We start from the raw sequence: 13,294 nt of genomic DNA on the forward strand, positions 1-13,294 counted from the left end.
CTCCAGACGCGCAGGCTCAGTAGTTGTGGCTCATGGGCCTAGTTGCTCCGCGGCATGTGGGATCCTCCCAGACCAGGGCTCGAACCCGTGTCCCCTGCATTAGCAGGCAGATTCTCAACCACTGCGCCACCAAGGAAGCCCATGTCTTTGATTTTTTAAGGGTGAATATTCATTGAGTTTCCTTTGTCAGAAAATGGATTAAATGCATGGCATTTCTGTCTAATGGTATATAGCTTTTTTCCTTTCTGAACAAATTCTTTGTTGAGAGTACCTTGGCAGGATTGACTTTAAATAACTCAGGTTAAAGAGCAAGCAGGTCTCCGTGACGTTTCTCATTTCCGCTCAGAGCACAGAGAACCAGGGTAGGGACACAAGCTTTCATTCATCTGATAGCAGCTTTTCCCAGCAAAACACAGTTGCTATCGATGTACATAATTGATCACTTTATTAACTGTGGAAAAGAGGGGCCTTATTGAAGTCATAAAGCATAACTTCATTGTGTCCTATATGTAGAGAGCAAGCATGTTGGAAAGTGGCTGACAGCTTCCCATTTCAAGGCTGATTCTGATCATGATAATATTCAAGTAGCATTGGCTGCTCTCTAATTGGATTTTTCCTTCTGTAGGCCTCTTCCGAAGAGCTGAAAGCGGCCTACCGCAGGCTGTGTATGCTTTACCATCCTGACAAGCACAGAGACCCGGAGCTCAAATTGCAGGCGGAGCGACTGTTTAACCTCGTTCACCAGGCTTATGAAGGTCAGAGCGGGGCTTGGCTCTATAGAAACACCCTGGTAGCAGACACTCAATTTTTAAGAGGCTTGATTTGTAGAGGATAGAAAAAGAGAGTCCTTAGAGGTGTATAAAAGAGGTGGTTAGTTTAGTGCTTTTTACTGACAGGGACCTTTGAAAGAGTAGTATTTTGCTTTGGAAATCAATACGTGTCCAGTAAGTAGAAAATGAGGCTGCAGGTGAAGTAATAGCCCATAGTCTGAATTGCAAGGGAGTACTCCAGCTTTAAATCATTTACTAGTTTTCTTCTAAAGGGAACTCTTAGAGGTAAAAGGCTGATCACTACAGACAAGCTCTCTTTGTTCTCTTTTTTTTGTGAGAAGATGCAAAGAACATTTTTTCCATCTGAAAGTGATTTTATTGGTTCTGTAGCATTCAGTTAAGGAAAGGTACTAACAAAAGCAAGAAGATGGTGTTAAGGAGCCTAACAGGAAATAGAATCAAGTAATTCAGATTTTTATATTTATATCTTATGTATTTCAGAAAAAGTTTTGTAATATATTTGTTTGTAAAATACTAAAATCACTAATAGGTACAGTTTCTGTTTGAGATGATGCAAAAGTTCTAGAAATAGATTGTGATGGTTACACAACATTGCAAATTTATTTAACACCACTGAATTGTACACTTAAACATGGTTAAAATGATCAATTTTATGTTGTGTGTATTATACCACGATTTTTAAAATTAAAAAAATATGAAATCACTCTTAGGATCTATGCCAAGTAAAGTAAGTTATTCATTCCAGAGCCATTTGGTGATTTGCTCCTTAATTAGGTAGGCCGAAAATTAGATTTTCTTTACAAAATAAAGACTTCTCATTGTGGACATAAAAGCGTGTTGCTGTATTCACTATAGTTTTACCAGAAAGTTAGATTTCAAATGACCAGTAAAACTGAGACTGTGGCACATATGTGTATACAGTCAGCCTGTGTCTTCACCAAATGTAACTTTTCAGGCTACTTACCTGGTCTGAATAAAGCTTGACCAAAAACTCGTTCCTTTTATTGTATTTGGTTGTCTGAATTACCCACATACTGGATTGTATTGTTTTGGAGATTTGGGGAAGAGTTAACAGAAAATCCCTACCAGTGCTTGTGAAAATGCTGCAGCAGCAGACCTGGCCCCAGTGTTTGGCCTAAAGGGAGACTGAGATGGTGAATAAATAATTCCTTATTAAATCCTAGAGATCAGCTCAAGAAGTTTGGCTCCCAGGTTTTCCGGTGGTCCGCATTTCTTTCTTCCTCATTAGATTTGAGTATGGATAGAGTCATTTACATCATTTTTTAATTAGACCTAAAAATATATCGGAAATCTCAGGCGGGGAAAGATTCACAGGTCTTGAACAGAAGTTGGCCCAGCAGAGGAGGGAGGTAACGACTGTTTGCTGTACGGATGTTCAGGTTCGGTTTGGAGGTCCTTTGAACAGCTCTCACCCTCACTGAACAGTCTTTTTCTGATGTACTTTAGATGACATGGCCGACACCATAGTGAGAGGTGTTTGTGTCTTTTAAAAATGATATACAAATAAAGAAGAGAGGCATCCAAAAGCAAACAAACAAACCCCTACATAATAATAAGTCAGATTTTTCTGGTAAGAGCCTGTCCCTAGTTTTACATTAGGCTCTGTTACAAACTGGAATTCACTCTCCCAAGCCAAAATACTTTATAGATTGTGGCAGAAGCTCACTAGGTGCTTTTAAAAACAACTGTCCTTGGGCTTCCCTGGTGGCGCAGTGGTTGGGAGTCCGCCTGCCGATGGCGGGGGACACGGGTTCGTGCCCCGGTCCGGGAAGATCCCACGTGCCGTGGAGCGGCTTGGCCCGTGAGCCGTGGCCACTGAGCCTGCGCATCCGGAGCCTGTGCTCCGCAACGGGAGAGGCCACAGCAGTGAGAGGCCCGCGTACCGGGAAAAAAAAATAAAAACAAAAACAAAACAAAACAAAACAACTGTCCTTTAGAGATGCAGGGTCAGTGCACCTCACAACGAAGCGAAGAGTAGCTTGGACATGAAAAATCCAGTGTTTCTCGTTGTAGCCACCTTTAAACATGTCCTCGCTTGGATCTAGGGAGCAATTAGGAGGAAAGACACATTGGGCATGATGGGGTCTCTGGGAAGATTGTGGCTGGAAAGAGAAGAACAAAAAGAGGTGGCCTTGCCTGGTGGTATTGTGGTCAGGACTGAAAGGTGAATTTTGTGCTTTGTAAACATGTTTGGTTTTTAACTTGCAGTGCTCAGTGACCCCCAAACCAGGGCCATCTACGATATCTATGGCAAGAGAGGACTGGAAATGGAAGGATGGGAGGTAAGAGAAGCTTTGTGTCTGGTGTCCCAGGAACGTCACTCAACAGCTACAGAACAACAACCCCCAAATCCCGCACCCTGCAGTGATGCCTTTGAGAATATTTGAAGACATCAGAGTCCTCTTCTCGCCTTTATATCTTGGTTTAAGGAATTGGGTTCTACACTTGGCTTTGCCACTTTGTAACTCTGTGAACTTGGGACAGTTAGTCATCCAACTTGTCCTCCGTTTCCTAACCCATCAGGTGAATAGTAAGAGGGATGGTCTAGGCCAGTGAGGTTTAACCCAGGGGAGGGAGCAGGCCGCTCAGGGGGTGATGGTAGATGGTTTCTGAAAGGGCACAGTTCCTACACATACCCTCCTTTCACACGTATACTTCCTTCCACCCTCCACGGCCCTGAGCCCCTCTTTCTACCCGAGGTTACAGCTGAATCTAGGAAGTGTTTGTTGGTGCTGTGTTGTGCGTGTGAACAAAATGGAAGCACGGAAAAGTTGAGAACTACTAGATTAAATTGTCTATAATGACCCTTTCACCTCTAATGGGCTGTACTATTAGAATGTTATAAATATAGTGAGTAAAACAAAATAAATAGCAAGTATCTATGAAATAGGTTACCTGGACAGCCATACCATGTGGGACTATCACTAAAATTCGGAAGGTTCCGTTTTCTTTCACTCTGCCACTGAGTAGTCTTAGAGCCTTGGGCAAGTCGTTTGACTGCTTTGTACTTCCGTGTTATAACCTAAAAAATAGTGATATGTGGATCAAGTAGAAAAATTAATATGAAAATTTGTTGTAAACCTCTGTATTGCTGTAAGAACATATAGGTGTTATTACTTAATTTCATTACAGAAACTCGGTTCTGATGCCCAGGAAATTCTGGTAGGCTGTTAACGTTAAATTAACTATCATTGAGTTATTTTTTCATCGTCATGTAAGCTTTCCCTTGAAGTTCTTTTGGTATTTGCTCTCACGCATGCATGACTGTCTATTCTAATTTTAGGGTGAAAACCTTCTAAAGGCCTTTGGATACGGACTGGAACAGAAGTGAAATGGGATTCTGTTGCCGTTTTCACCACTGCTTGCTATTGGTGGCTTATGGGCCATTTCCAACCTATAGCCATGTTTTGGTTGCCCACAGAGTGAATTGTGGTTGCTGACATTTGAAACTTAGGAGGCTTTGCAGGAAAATCCAGTCTCTTACCTTCTTTGGAAAAATCAGAAGACCTGGTAACGCTGTGCCTAAGTTCCCCTCTGAGGCAACAGTCACCCAGGTCTGAGGAGCCCCTGCCGTGGGACTGGACCGTGCTGCCCAGTTTGCCCCAGCCCCTGCCACTCCCTCCACCCATCCCACGCCCCGCCTGGCTCCCAGCGGGCGTTTGGCTTCTGGCCTTTGGCTCAGTGGAAATAGCAGTGCGTCATGTCACATTAGTTCATGGTAGCAAAGTGTTGGGTCTAGTGGCTTAGAATTTTTTTCATCAAAAAAAGAAAGTAGAATCCTGTTGAATTTACTAAGTTTCTCCTCATGCCCCAGGTTAAAGCGCCCTTGTGTTTTGAAGCCGTGGGTTGGTTGCAGTTCTTCACGGCAGCAGTCAGGGCCACTGAAAAGCTGCAGGCCTCTCTTGTGTATCCCCTCCTCAGAGTCTAGGGTTCATTTCCAGCAGCATTATTCCCACTCAGTGGAGCAGCGGGGTGACGTCTTCCTGGCAGAATATCGCGTGGTTTCCTATCACCAAACCAAATTATCTCCCCATTAGAAACAGAGAAAAACCATACACACTGTCGTGATTATAAAAGTATGCAAGCAGTTATAGACAGTGACTGGATACGCTTTTATATTCATATTTTTTAGTAGATAACTTTAAGGGAATCAAGTTCTCATCGATCAGAATTGGCTTTTTTTTTTTTTTTTTGCCTCAATACTAAGCGTTCACTGATGATAAAAATGCCTTGAAGGAAAACTACAGGAAGGTACCTCCTCAGATACTTACTGAGAAGAGATGTATGGGTGCCTAACGTATAGTAGGAAAACTGAGCCCGCTGTTCATACCATGAAGGAAGAGTCTCGCTGAACTCGAGCGCTTTATGGAGCTGGCGTCACCGTTCCCTTGAGGAATTCTGCAGCTGGTGGCTTTCTCAGTATGAGGGTTCTCCCATTTCAGTCACAGCCTCCACCCCAGGGAGGAGGCTGTGTTCCCTTCACGTTGTTGCTAGTATTTTTAGACTACTGACCGGTGTCCGTCTGCCATGTGTCTGTCAGTCTAAACCCACGGGTAGTCAGGGAGGGATGGAGGACATGGGCAAAGCCCGTAGTGTTTGGGACGCCTTTAAGCCCAAAATGCCAAAGCAGCCACAGATGTGGCAGTCACTCCTGTCCCAGCTCTGGCATCATCCGCTTTCTGCTGGTGGAGGCTGGGGATGAAATTGAGCGTTTATAGGTTGCATCAAATGTTGACCCTGTTTTCAGGCACTAGGTAGGTTTTTAGTCTTTGTCTATTCTCTTTTTTTTAACCTTCAAGGGACCTCGTCATGCTCTGGCAGGATTCCAAAGGAGTGAGATGCAACCATTCCCAGCTCGTAACACCAGCCATTTGAGTTCTTAAAGTCGCAGTGTTTGTGCAGATACCCATGTTTCAAATGAAGTTGGCCTCTTCAGAATGGCAAAAATCCAGCTTTGAGCTGTGAATGTTCAGACGGTATTGAGTCTGGTAACAGCTGGCAAGTGGAGTGGAAAACCATACAAGTCGGAGGGGGCTTGCAGACGTCAGATTACATTTAGAGGAGCAGCCTTTGGCCCGGATCATCCACACTTTAGTTTTTGTCTGCAGTCCTTTACCTTTATCCATATCTCACTTTTCCCTGCCTCTTTGACATCATTCTTTTTTTTTTTCCCCCCAGGAAAGGTCAGTCGGTACAAACGATAAGCACATTTTAAATGCTGAACAGCAAGAATCCTTTGCTAAGTGTCCAAGTAGGTTGATCATAACCCAAACATAGAGGTTGCAATTCTGCCAGCTTTGTGGCCTGGTAAAACTGCTTTTCATCACTCCTGTGGAAGCTTCATCAGACTTCACCAAGCCAACGTGCTGAGTGACATGTACAACAAATTCTGTCCTGTCTAGGTTCCACTTCCAAGCGCTAGCATCAGGCATCCCGGTTTTACTGAATGCAACAGCTGTTTCTATGACCATTGGAATCTTTAGAGTGCAGCCGCATTTTAGGACAATACTTCTCCGAATACAAAAGCTTGCTGTTAAAAGCTCCATGCCGCTTTTGTCTTACGAACTGTACTGCATCTTCATATTTTATTCCACCTTCAATTAACGCTAGGGCGATAAGCACTGGAGGTCTCCCAAGGCCTGCAACACAATGAACAGCAATTGCAACAACCAGGGTCTTCACAAAACTTAATTTTCACTTAACCAATCATCAACAATCTGGTTAGATGGTGGTGCGCCGTCATCAAAAGGCCAGTCGAGAACATGGATGCCTTCTTTCTCCACAAGAGTAGTGTCATAAGTTGCTTCACATACTCTTACTATTGTGATAACTCCATACTTCTTAAGTTCCTCTATAAATTTGTTTAAGGTCGCATTAGTTGGATTGTGTGTCATAAGAAATCTCATGTTCTCGTAAGTGATTTCCACAGGAGCTGGGCGGTTCATTTGATCCATGTTAATTTAGTTAAAAAACACTCAGTAGGGTTATGAAAGAATTTTAAAAATTGAATACAGAAATGGTGCAAAGAATCTGAGTCTACTTCAATATACTCCACTTGAAATTCTCAGTGCTTTTGAGTATGAAGTTGGGAGTAATGGGAAATGAAATGAACCTCCTGACAAGAAGCAGCAATTCTTCAATGCAGTAATACGGAGGCAAGAGAAAGGAAGTGCACTGAGGTTTACCCCATCTAGGTCAGAACTCTTGTAAGAAATGCTCTGTGGATTTCAATTCAACACTTCTGTGTCCAGGTTCACCACGCTTATGGGGGCTTCTTGGTGGAGTAGTAATGAAGTTCTACAGTTCACTTGTCTGCATAGAGGTCGTGCTGTGCCTGGCAGTAATCTCCACCGCCCTTCAGAAACTCCATAAATGTGTGACCAAGAACACCACAGAACTGAGGAATATGTCTACTCATTGAAGATTGTGGCCTAATCATACAGCCGGTCCCGAGGCAGCGGTGACATGGGCAGCGGCGGCAGGGCAGGGGCGGCAACTTTGCGGGCCACGGCGGGGGAACCGGACTCTATCTGCCTGACATCATTCTTATAGTGTCTAGGAAAGTCACCCTGCATTAAGAGCTGTAATATGGTCAAGGTCATGAAAACGAAGACAGAAACTCCCACAGCTGGGAGGAGACTAACAAGACATGTGACTAAATACAATCCTGGGTCCTGGGTCCTGGATCAGATCCTAGGGCATAACAGCGACGTTCGCGGAAAGACTCGTGGAATCCCAGAAGTCTGGGTTTAGTTAGTGGTAATGTACTAATCTTGGTTTACTAGATTTGACAGATGTTTGTTCCATGGTTCTGTTAGACGTTAACATTTGAGGGAGGCTTGGTGAAGGGTAGTCGAGAACTTTCTGTACTATCTTTGTAACTTCTCTAAAGTTCTAAATAATTTTCTAAAATTATTCCAAAATAAAAAATTGACTCACTAGAATCATAGAATTTTCAAACCAGACAGCACCTCAGGAATCGTGTAGTTTTAATCCCCCTCATTTATAGGAGGAAACTGAAGCTTAGAGAGTGAAGTGACTCACCTGAGGTCTCCCGGGAGTTTCAGGTGGTATTGGAGAGCCTAGGTCTCTGTCCTCTTCCCACTGTGCCACCTGGTTTTACAGGTCTCTCTACAGAGGCCTCATCTACAGAATAAGTCACCCTGACTAGCACAGGGTAGACCTAGTTGGTAAATGATCAAGGTGCACAGTACAGGTATATGGATACATGGGTGGCATATGATACACTCTGTTGACGGAAAACATTGAAAATGTCTATGGTCAACTAATCTATGACAAAGGAGGCAAGGATATACAATGGAGAAAAGACGGTCTCTTCAATAAGTGGTGCTGGGAAAACTGGACAGCTACACGTAAAAGAATGAAATGAAAACACTCCCTAATACCATACACAAAAATAAAGTGGATTAGAGACCTAAATGTAAGACCGGGCACTATAAAACTCTTAGAGGGAAACATAGGAAGAACACTCTTTGACATAAATCACAGCAAGATATTTTTTGATCCATCTCCTAGAGTAATGGAAATAAAAACAAACAAATGGGACCTCATGAAACTTAAAAGCTTTTGCACAGCAAAGGAAACCATAAACAAGACGAAAAGACAACCCTCAGAATGGGAGAAAATATTTGCAAACGAATCAACGGACAAAGGATTAATGTCCAAAATATATAAACATCTCATGCAGCTCAATATTAAGGAAACAAACAACCCAATCCAAAAATGGGCAGAAGACCTAAATAGACATTTCTCCAAAGGAGACATACAGATGGCCAAGAGGCGCATGAAAAGCTGCTCAACATCACTAATTATTAGAGAAATGCAAATCAAAACTACAATGAGGTATCCCCTCACACCAGTTAGAATGGGCATCATCAGAAAATCTACAAACAATAAATGCTGGAGAGGGTGTGGAGAAAAGGGAACCCTCTTGCACTGTTGGTGGGAATGTAAATTGATACAGCCACTATGGAGAACAGTATGGAGGTTACTTAGAAAACTAAAAATAGAATTAACATATGACCCAGCAATCCCACTACTGGGCATATACCCAGAGAAAACCATAATTCAAAAAGACACATGCACCCCAATGTTCATTGCAGCACTATTTACAATAGCCAGGTCATAGAAGCAACCTAAATGCCCATCAACAGATGAATGGATAAAGAAGTTGTGGTACATATATACAATGGAATATTACTCGGCCATAAAAAGGAATGAAATTGGGTCATTTGTAGAGACGTGGATGAATCTAGAGACTGTCATACAGAGTGAAGTAAGTCAGAAAGAGAAAAACAAATATCGTATATTATCGCATATATGTGGAACCTAGAAAATGGTACAGATGAACCGGTTTGCAGAGCAGAAATTGAGACACAGAAGTAGAGAAAAAACATATGGACACCAAGGGGGGAAAGCGGCAGGGGGATGGGGGTGGGGGTGTGATGAATTGGGAGATTGGGATTGACATACATACACTGATGTGTATAAAATGGATAACTAATAACCTACTGTATAAAAAAATTAAATTAAAAAAAAAGAAAATGTCTAGTACTTTCCAACTGTAATGATGCAGTTTTGGGGTGCAAATGTCTGAGGGTTACCGAAGGGAGAAAAAGTGACTTGCAGCTGGCTTAGCTTTCTTCCATTCTCCACCGTGATGTACCCTGTGTAAAGGAAGTATAAATAGTAAAGGCCATCAGGGCCTGTGGGAGCTAGAATGAGATGCCTGGCCAAGTTCTTCACGGCTTCAGAGGGACCAGCCATTTTGACTTTACAGTTAGCTCTGATTATGTACCAGCTGTTTGCAGAACTTCTGTAAAATACGACTAGAAATGGGATGACTTAACACCTTTGGAATATTTGCCTCTTCATCTGTCACAGAGCGTGGCAGAGAGAAAGTCATTTGCAAAGGTCCAACAACTAGAATTCCTGAAAGCAAATCTTGTTCTGCTCTGGGCCCCGTGGAGGAAGCACACCATCAGCCCAAGATGGGGTAACTTTGGGGAAGCGAAATAAGAACTAGGAGAGTGAGCGTGCCACATTGGTTAAATATAACTGAGAATGTTTTTGTGAGGTCACAGAGCAATCATTGTCGTGCCATTTGGACTTTCAGTTTGTTCTTGGATTATTTTAAGTGTTTTTATTTTAAAACTTCCTTTAAAAGAAACACCTCCCCCTTTTTGGTAATTAACAATTTATATGGGAGAGGAGAAAATGTTTTTGTTATTTTTTTCTGCGTACTTGCTAAAAGTGATAGTGAACAAATTTCTCAGTTCTTTTGGATAGGCCAGTTCTTGTATTTATTTTTCTGTATTGCTGAATAATAAAATCAAGTTGCACAAAACCCCATTTATTGTAATATATATACATACATACATATGCTTTTAGGAAGACACATAAAAAATTAAATGTTAGCCTGTGAGGAGGAGGAGTGTGGGTGAGGGGGAATTGTACTTTTTGCTTCATATCTTTCTGTACTATTTTGACTTTTTGCTATAAGCAGGCATTTTTTTTGAATAATTTTTAAAACTTCTGATTTCCAAGATAGCTTTTTCTCACCTCACCTACCTTTGTAGGTGTTCTCTGAGCAGCCTCAGGACTCCGCGGTATTTCTGCCACTAATACAGGGTCAGTGCTGTTGGGCCTTTTCCCCCCGTCATGCGTCCAGTGACTTTGGTCATGTTTGTCCCGCTCCCGCTCTCTGTTTCTCACAGGCCATAGCGTTCGGGACCCTTGGAAATGACGTGGTCTGCTTTCCTCTCTCACGGGCATGGTACCCGAGGCCCCCGTGGCGCTTCCCTGCCTGTTTGAAATCTCAGCTGGGCTGTCTTGCTTTCGTGATGAGCTCAGAAAGGCTGATGTGGGATGCCTTACCTCCTCACAGATCTGACATCCCTGTGCATCCCCGAGGGCTAGCATGGTCTGCCGATTTGCACCTGAGTACTGGAAGAGTTCCCTGATTCTGAAACACCCAGACCTCATGGCTTAAGGTCCCTTGGTCCAGGATGCTCAAGGGGCACCTCTGGTGGTGGCCCCAGCACATGAGGGAGACGTGCCAGTGCCGTTGTGGATGGCCTCGCCTCCATCTTGACACTTTTCAGCATGTGTTACCTGGGGCTCATTAGGAAATCTAAACTGTGACACTTAAGGTGATGTTTTCTTTGTAAGATTCCTGCAGCCTTGGAGATAAGTGACTAAAATGAAGACAGTAATGCTTCAGTCTCTGAAGAGCTGAGGGAAAGCACAACCTTGGGACTGAGCGGGTGTGACGGTGAACCTGGCTTCACCAGGGACCAGGCCGGGCCGTCGGAAGGGAAAATCCCCACGGTCTCACTGGCGGCTCTTAACCATCCTGAGGGAAAGGAACGGCGGGACACGGTTAATGACGCCATCTCTTGTGTGCTTTCCTCGCTTTCTGGGCCCTTTGCTGACTCTCCCCCCCATTCTGCCTGCAGGTTGTGGAAAGGAGGAGGACACCAGCCGAAATCAGAGAAGAGTTTGAGCGGCTGCAGAGAGAAAGGGAAGAGAGGCGGCTGCAGCAGCGAACCAACCCCAAGGTGAGCCGGGCCAGTTCTGGAGGGAAGGGTTGCAAGGCTCGATTACCAGACAGCAGATCTAAAATAGTCAGTGCTGGTGGCCTTTTATCGTAATAACGTACAGAATCGGGTGGAACAGCGTTTTGCTTACTGCGTCTCAAGAGTAGGATCTGCCTGGAAAGCGCTCAGCAGAGCCGCTGGTGATGAGCCAGAGTGCAGGCAAAACCAATCCCCTGGTTCTCCCGGAAGCCGGGAGACTTCTTGAGCGGAAACGCAGGCTAGCTGTCTGAGACCTTTCCCTGTAATCCTGCTGCCCAAGCCCTTGGCACGCGAAAATCAATCAGAGGTCTGTGTCAGGAAAGGACAGCCACCTACCCACGCACTGAGGCAACAGGATTCCCTGCAGACCAGGTACGAGACAGAGAGCCAGAGAGCGCAGAGGGCCGGGGGCGTTGCCAGACCGCGTGAAGTGAGGGGCGTGCTTTCACCGCCCCAGGACGACGGGGCCGTGAATAGCAGCCACCAGGCTGTTTCCACAGCGACAGGGTGACCACCTTTAACCATCAGTCACGCCCCCGATGAAGTTGGAGTCGTGTACCCCCGGGACACACCTGAGTCTGAAGGTTACTTTTCAGTCCTGTGTGATCTCCTTTTGCTTGGATGTGTTGGGGAGGCAAATTGTTCTGCGTGCATGCCACGGTCCTGTGGCAAAAGGAGAGAGCTCGGTCAGTTTGAGGTGCCTGTCACGCTGAAGGGCTAACTGCACGTGGCCCGGTGTTCCTGTTCCACGGTGTTTAACGAGGGGCGCAGCATCCAGACGCTGTCATTGCGGCCGGGATAGCCCGGCAGGCAGCTGAAAATCTTCTAAGGAAAAAGAACCAATGCTAGCTTACAACTGGGAAGCATGATGTTACGAGCTTCCGATCAAATACGTTCTAGAAAATGGAGTTTTCTAAGACCCCTACCGCATTTAAAGGTCCAGATACTCAGAAGACTCCCATCTCTTTGAATCCTACATTTCAAAGTATACTTGGAAACGCCAACGCCTCTCCTTCCCTCCTGCCGTCCCCTTTAGTGGAGGACAGCTTCAGGAATGTAGTTAACTTTGGGTCAGTGGAGGTAGAGACTTGAAACACCGGTTGAACCAAGTCAGGGGGTGTGAGATGCTGAGAGAGCTGAAAATCTTCGAGGTGCCCTGAAGTGTGCTAACGGGTTCCCTTCTCGGGTATCCCAGCCAGTGCACTGGAGGAGGTCTGCGTACAGGTCAGCCTTGGCATGTGGGGCTCAGGGTCGGGGAGCCGGGGTGGAGCCTGGCAGGGGCAGTCTGATGCTGTGCTGTCTTTGATTTGCTGGCTGAAGTTTTGCTGCGTTCGGAACAATGCGGGGGAAAGACAGCATCACAGTAGCCCGAGCCCCTGTGTCCCATGATAAAATGGGCCACCTGGGTGTGCACAGTGATTGCTCACTGGGATCGTATGGAAATGTGTCCCCAGGCCATGTTTCTGTGAAATGAGGGAGCACAGCTGTGACCATTTCACACATGCCTGCAAGATATTGTATGATTCCCAATACTTTGCTGCTTCTAGAAAGTGCTGCCAAAGAAATAAGACATTTTCTAACCGGAAATACTGAGCGGAAACCAGATGCCGGCTCTGGCATTCTGAGGAGAGGTTTAGCTGGATCTTTTATTCCACTTCTGAGTGTTTTTGCTTTGCAAGATGAGCAGAAAGATTTAGAATGTTCTCATCCTAAGACAAAAGGGGTGATCTCTTCTAAGAAGACCACAGGGAGGTCTTCCCTGGTGGCGCAGTGGTTAAGAATCCACCTGCCAATGCAGCAGACATGGGTTCGAGCCCTGGTCCAGGAAGATCCCACAGTCTGTGGAGCAACGAAGCCCGTGTGCCACAACTACTGAGCCTGCGC

The 13,294-nt window shown here is 44.9% G+C and overlaps 2 protein-coding genes and 1 pseudogene across 3 annotated transcripts in view; 1 reads left to right on the top strand and 2 right to left on the bottom strand.

Moving 5' to 3' along the window:
* The window catches only part of DNAJC11 (DnaJ heat shock protein family (Hsp40) member C11), a 71,243-nt gene that overhangs the window by 24,375 nt on the left and 33,574 nt on the right, over positions 1 to 13,294 (top strand). The window contains exons 2-4 of the mRNA XM_082833965.1: positions 626 to 755; positions 3,021 to 3,094; positions 11,291 to 11,392. Of these exons, the coding sequence (XP_082690091.1) occupies positions 626 to 755; positions 3,021 to 3,094; positions 11,291 to 11,392 (306 nt within the window). The remainder of the gene's footprint in view (positions 1 to 625; positions 756 to 3,020; positions 3,095 to 11,290; positions 11,393 to 13,294) is intronic.
* On the bottom strand, positions 6,193 to 7,005 carry LOC309978621 (protein tyrosine phosphatase type IVA 1-like; annotated as a pseudogene). The gene has a single exon. The product of its transcript is annotated as a protein tyrosine phosphatase type IVA 1-like (transcript).
* LOC309979087 (uncharacterized protein) lies at positions 7,117 to 7,887 on the bottom strand (the record flags this gene model as incomplete). Its single annotated transcript, XM_082865692.1, has 1 exon — positions 7,117 to 7,887. Exon 1 carries the CDS (start codon positions 7,249 to 7,251, stop codon positions 7,117 to 7,119), a length of 135 nt encoding a protein of 44 aa, XP_082721818.1. The 5' UTR covers positions 7,252 to 7,887.

The sequence above is a fragment of the Leucopleurus acutus genome, assembly GCF_964270905.1.
Source record: "Leucopleurus acutus genome assembly, chromosome: 2".
Classification (NCBI taxonomy): Eukaryota; Metazoa; Chordata; class Mammalia; order Artiodactyla; family Delphinidae; genus Leucopleurus; species Leucopleurus acutus.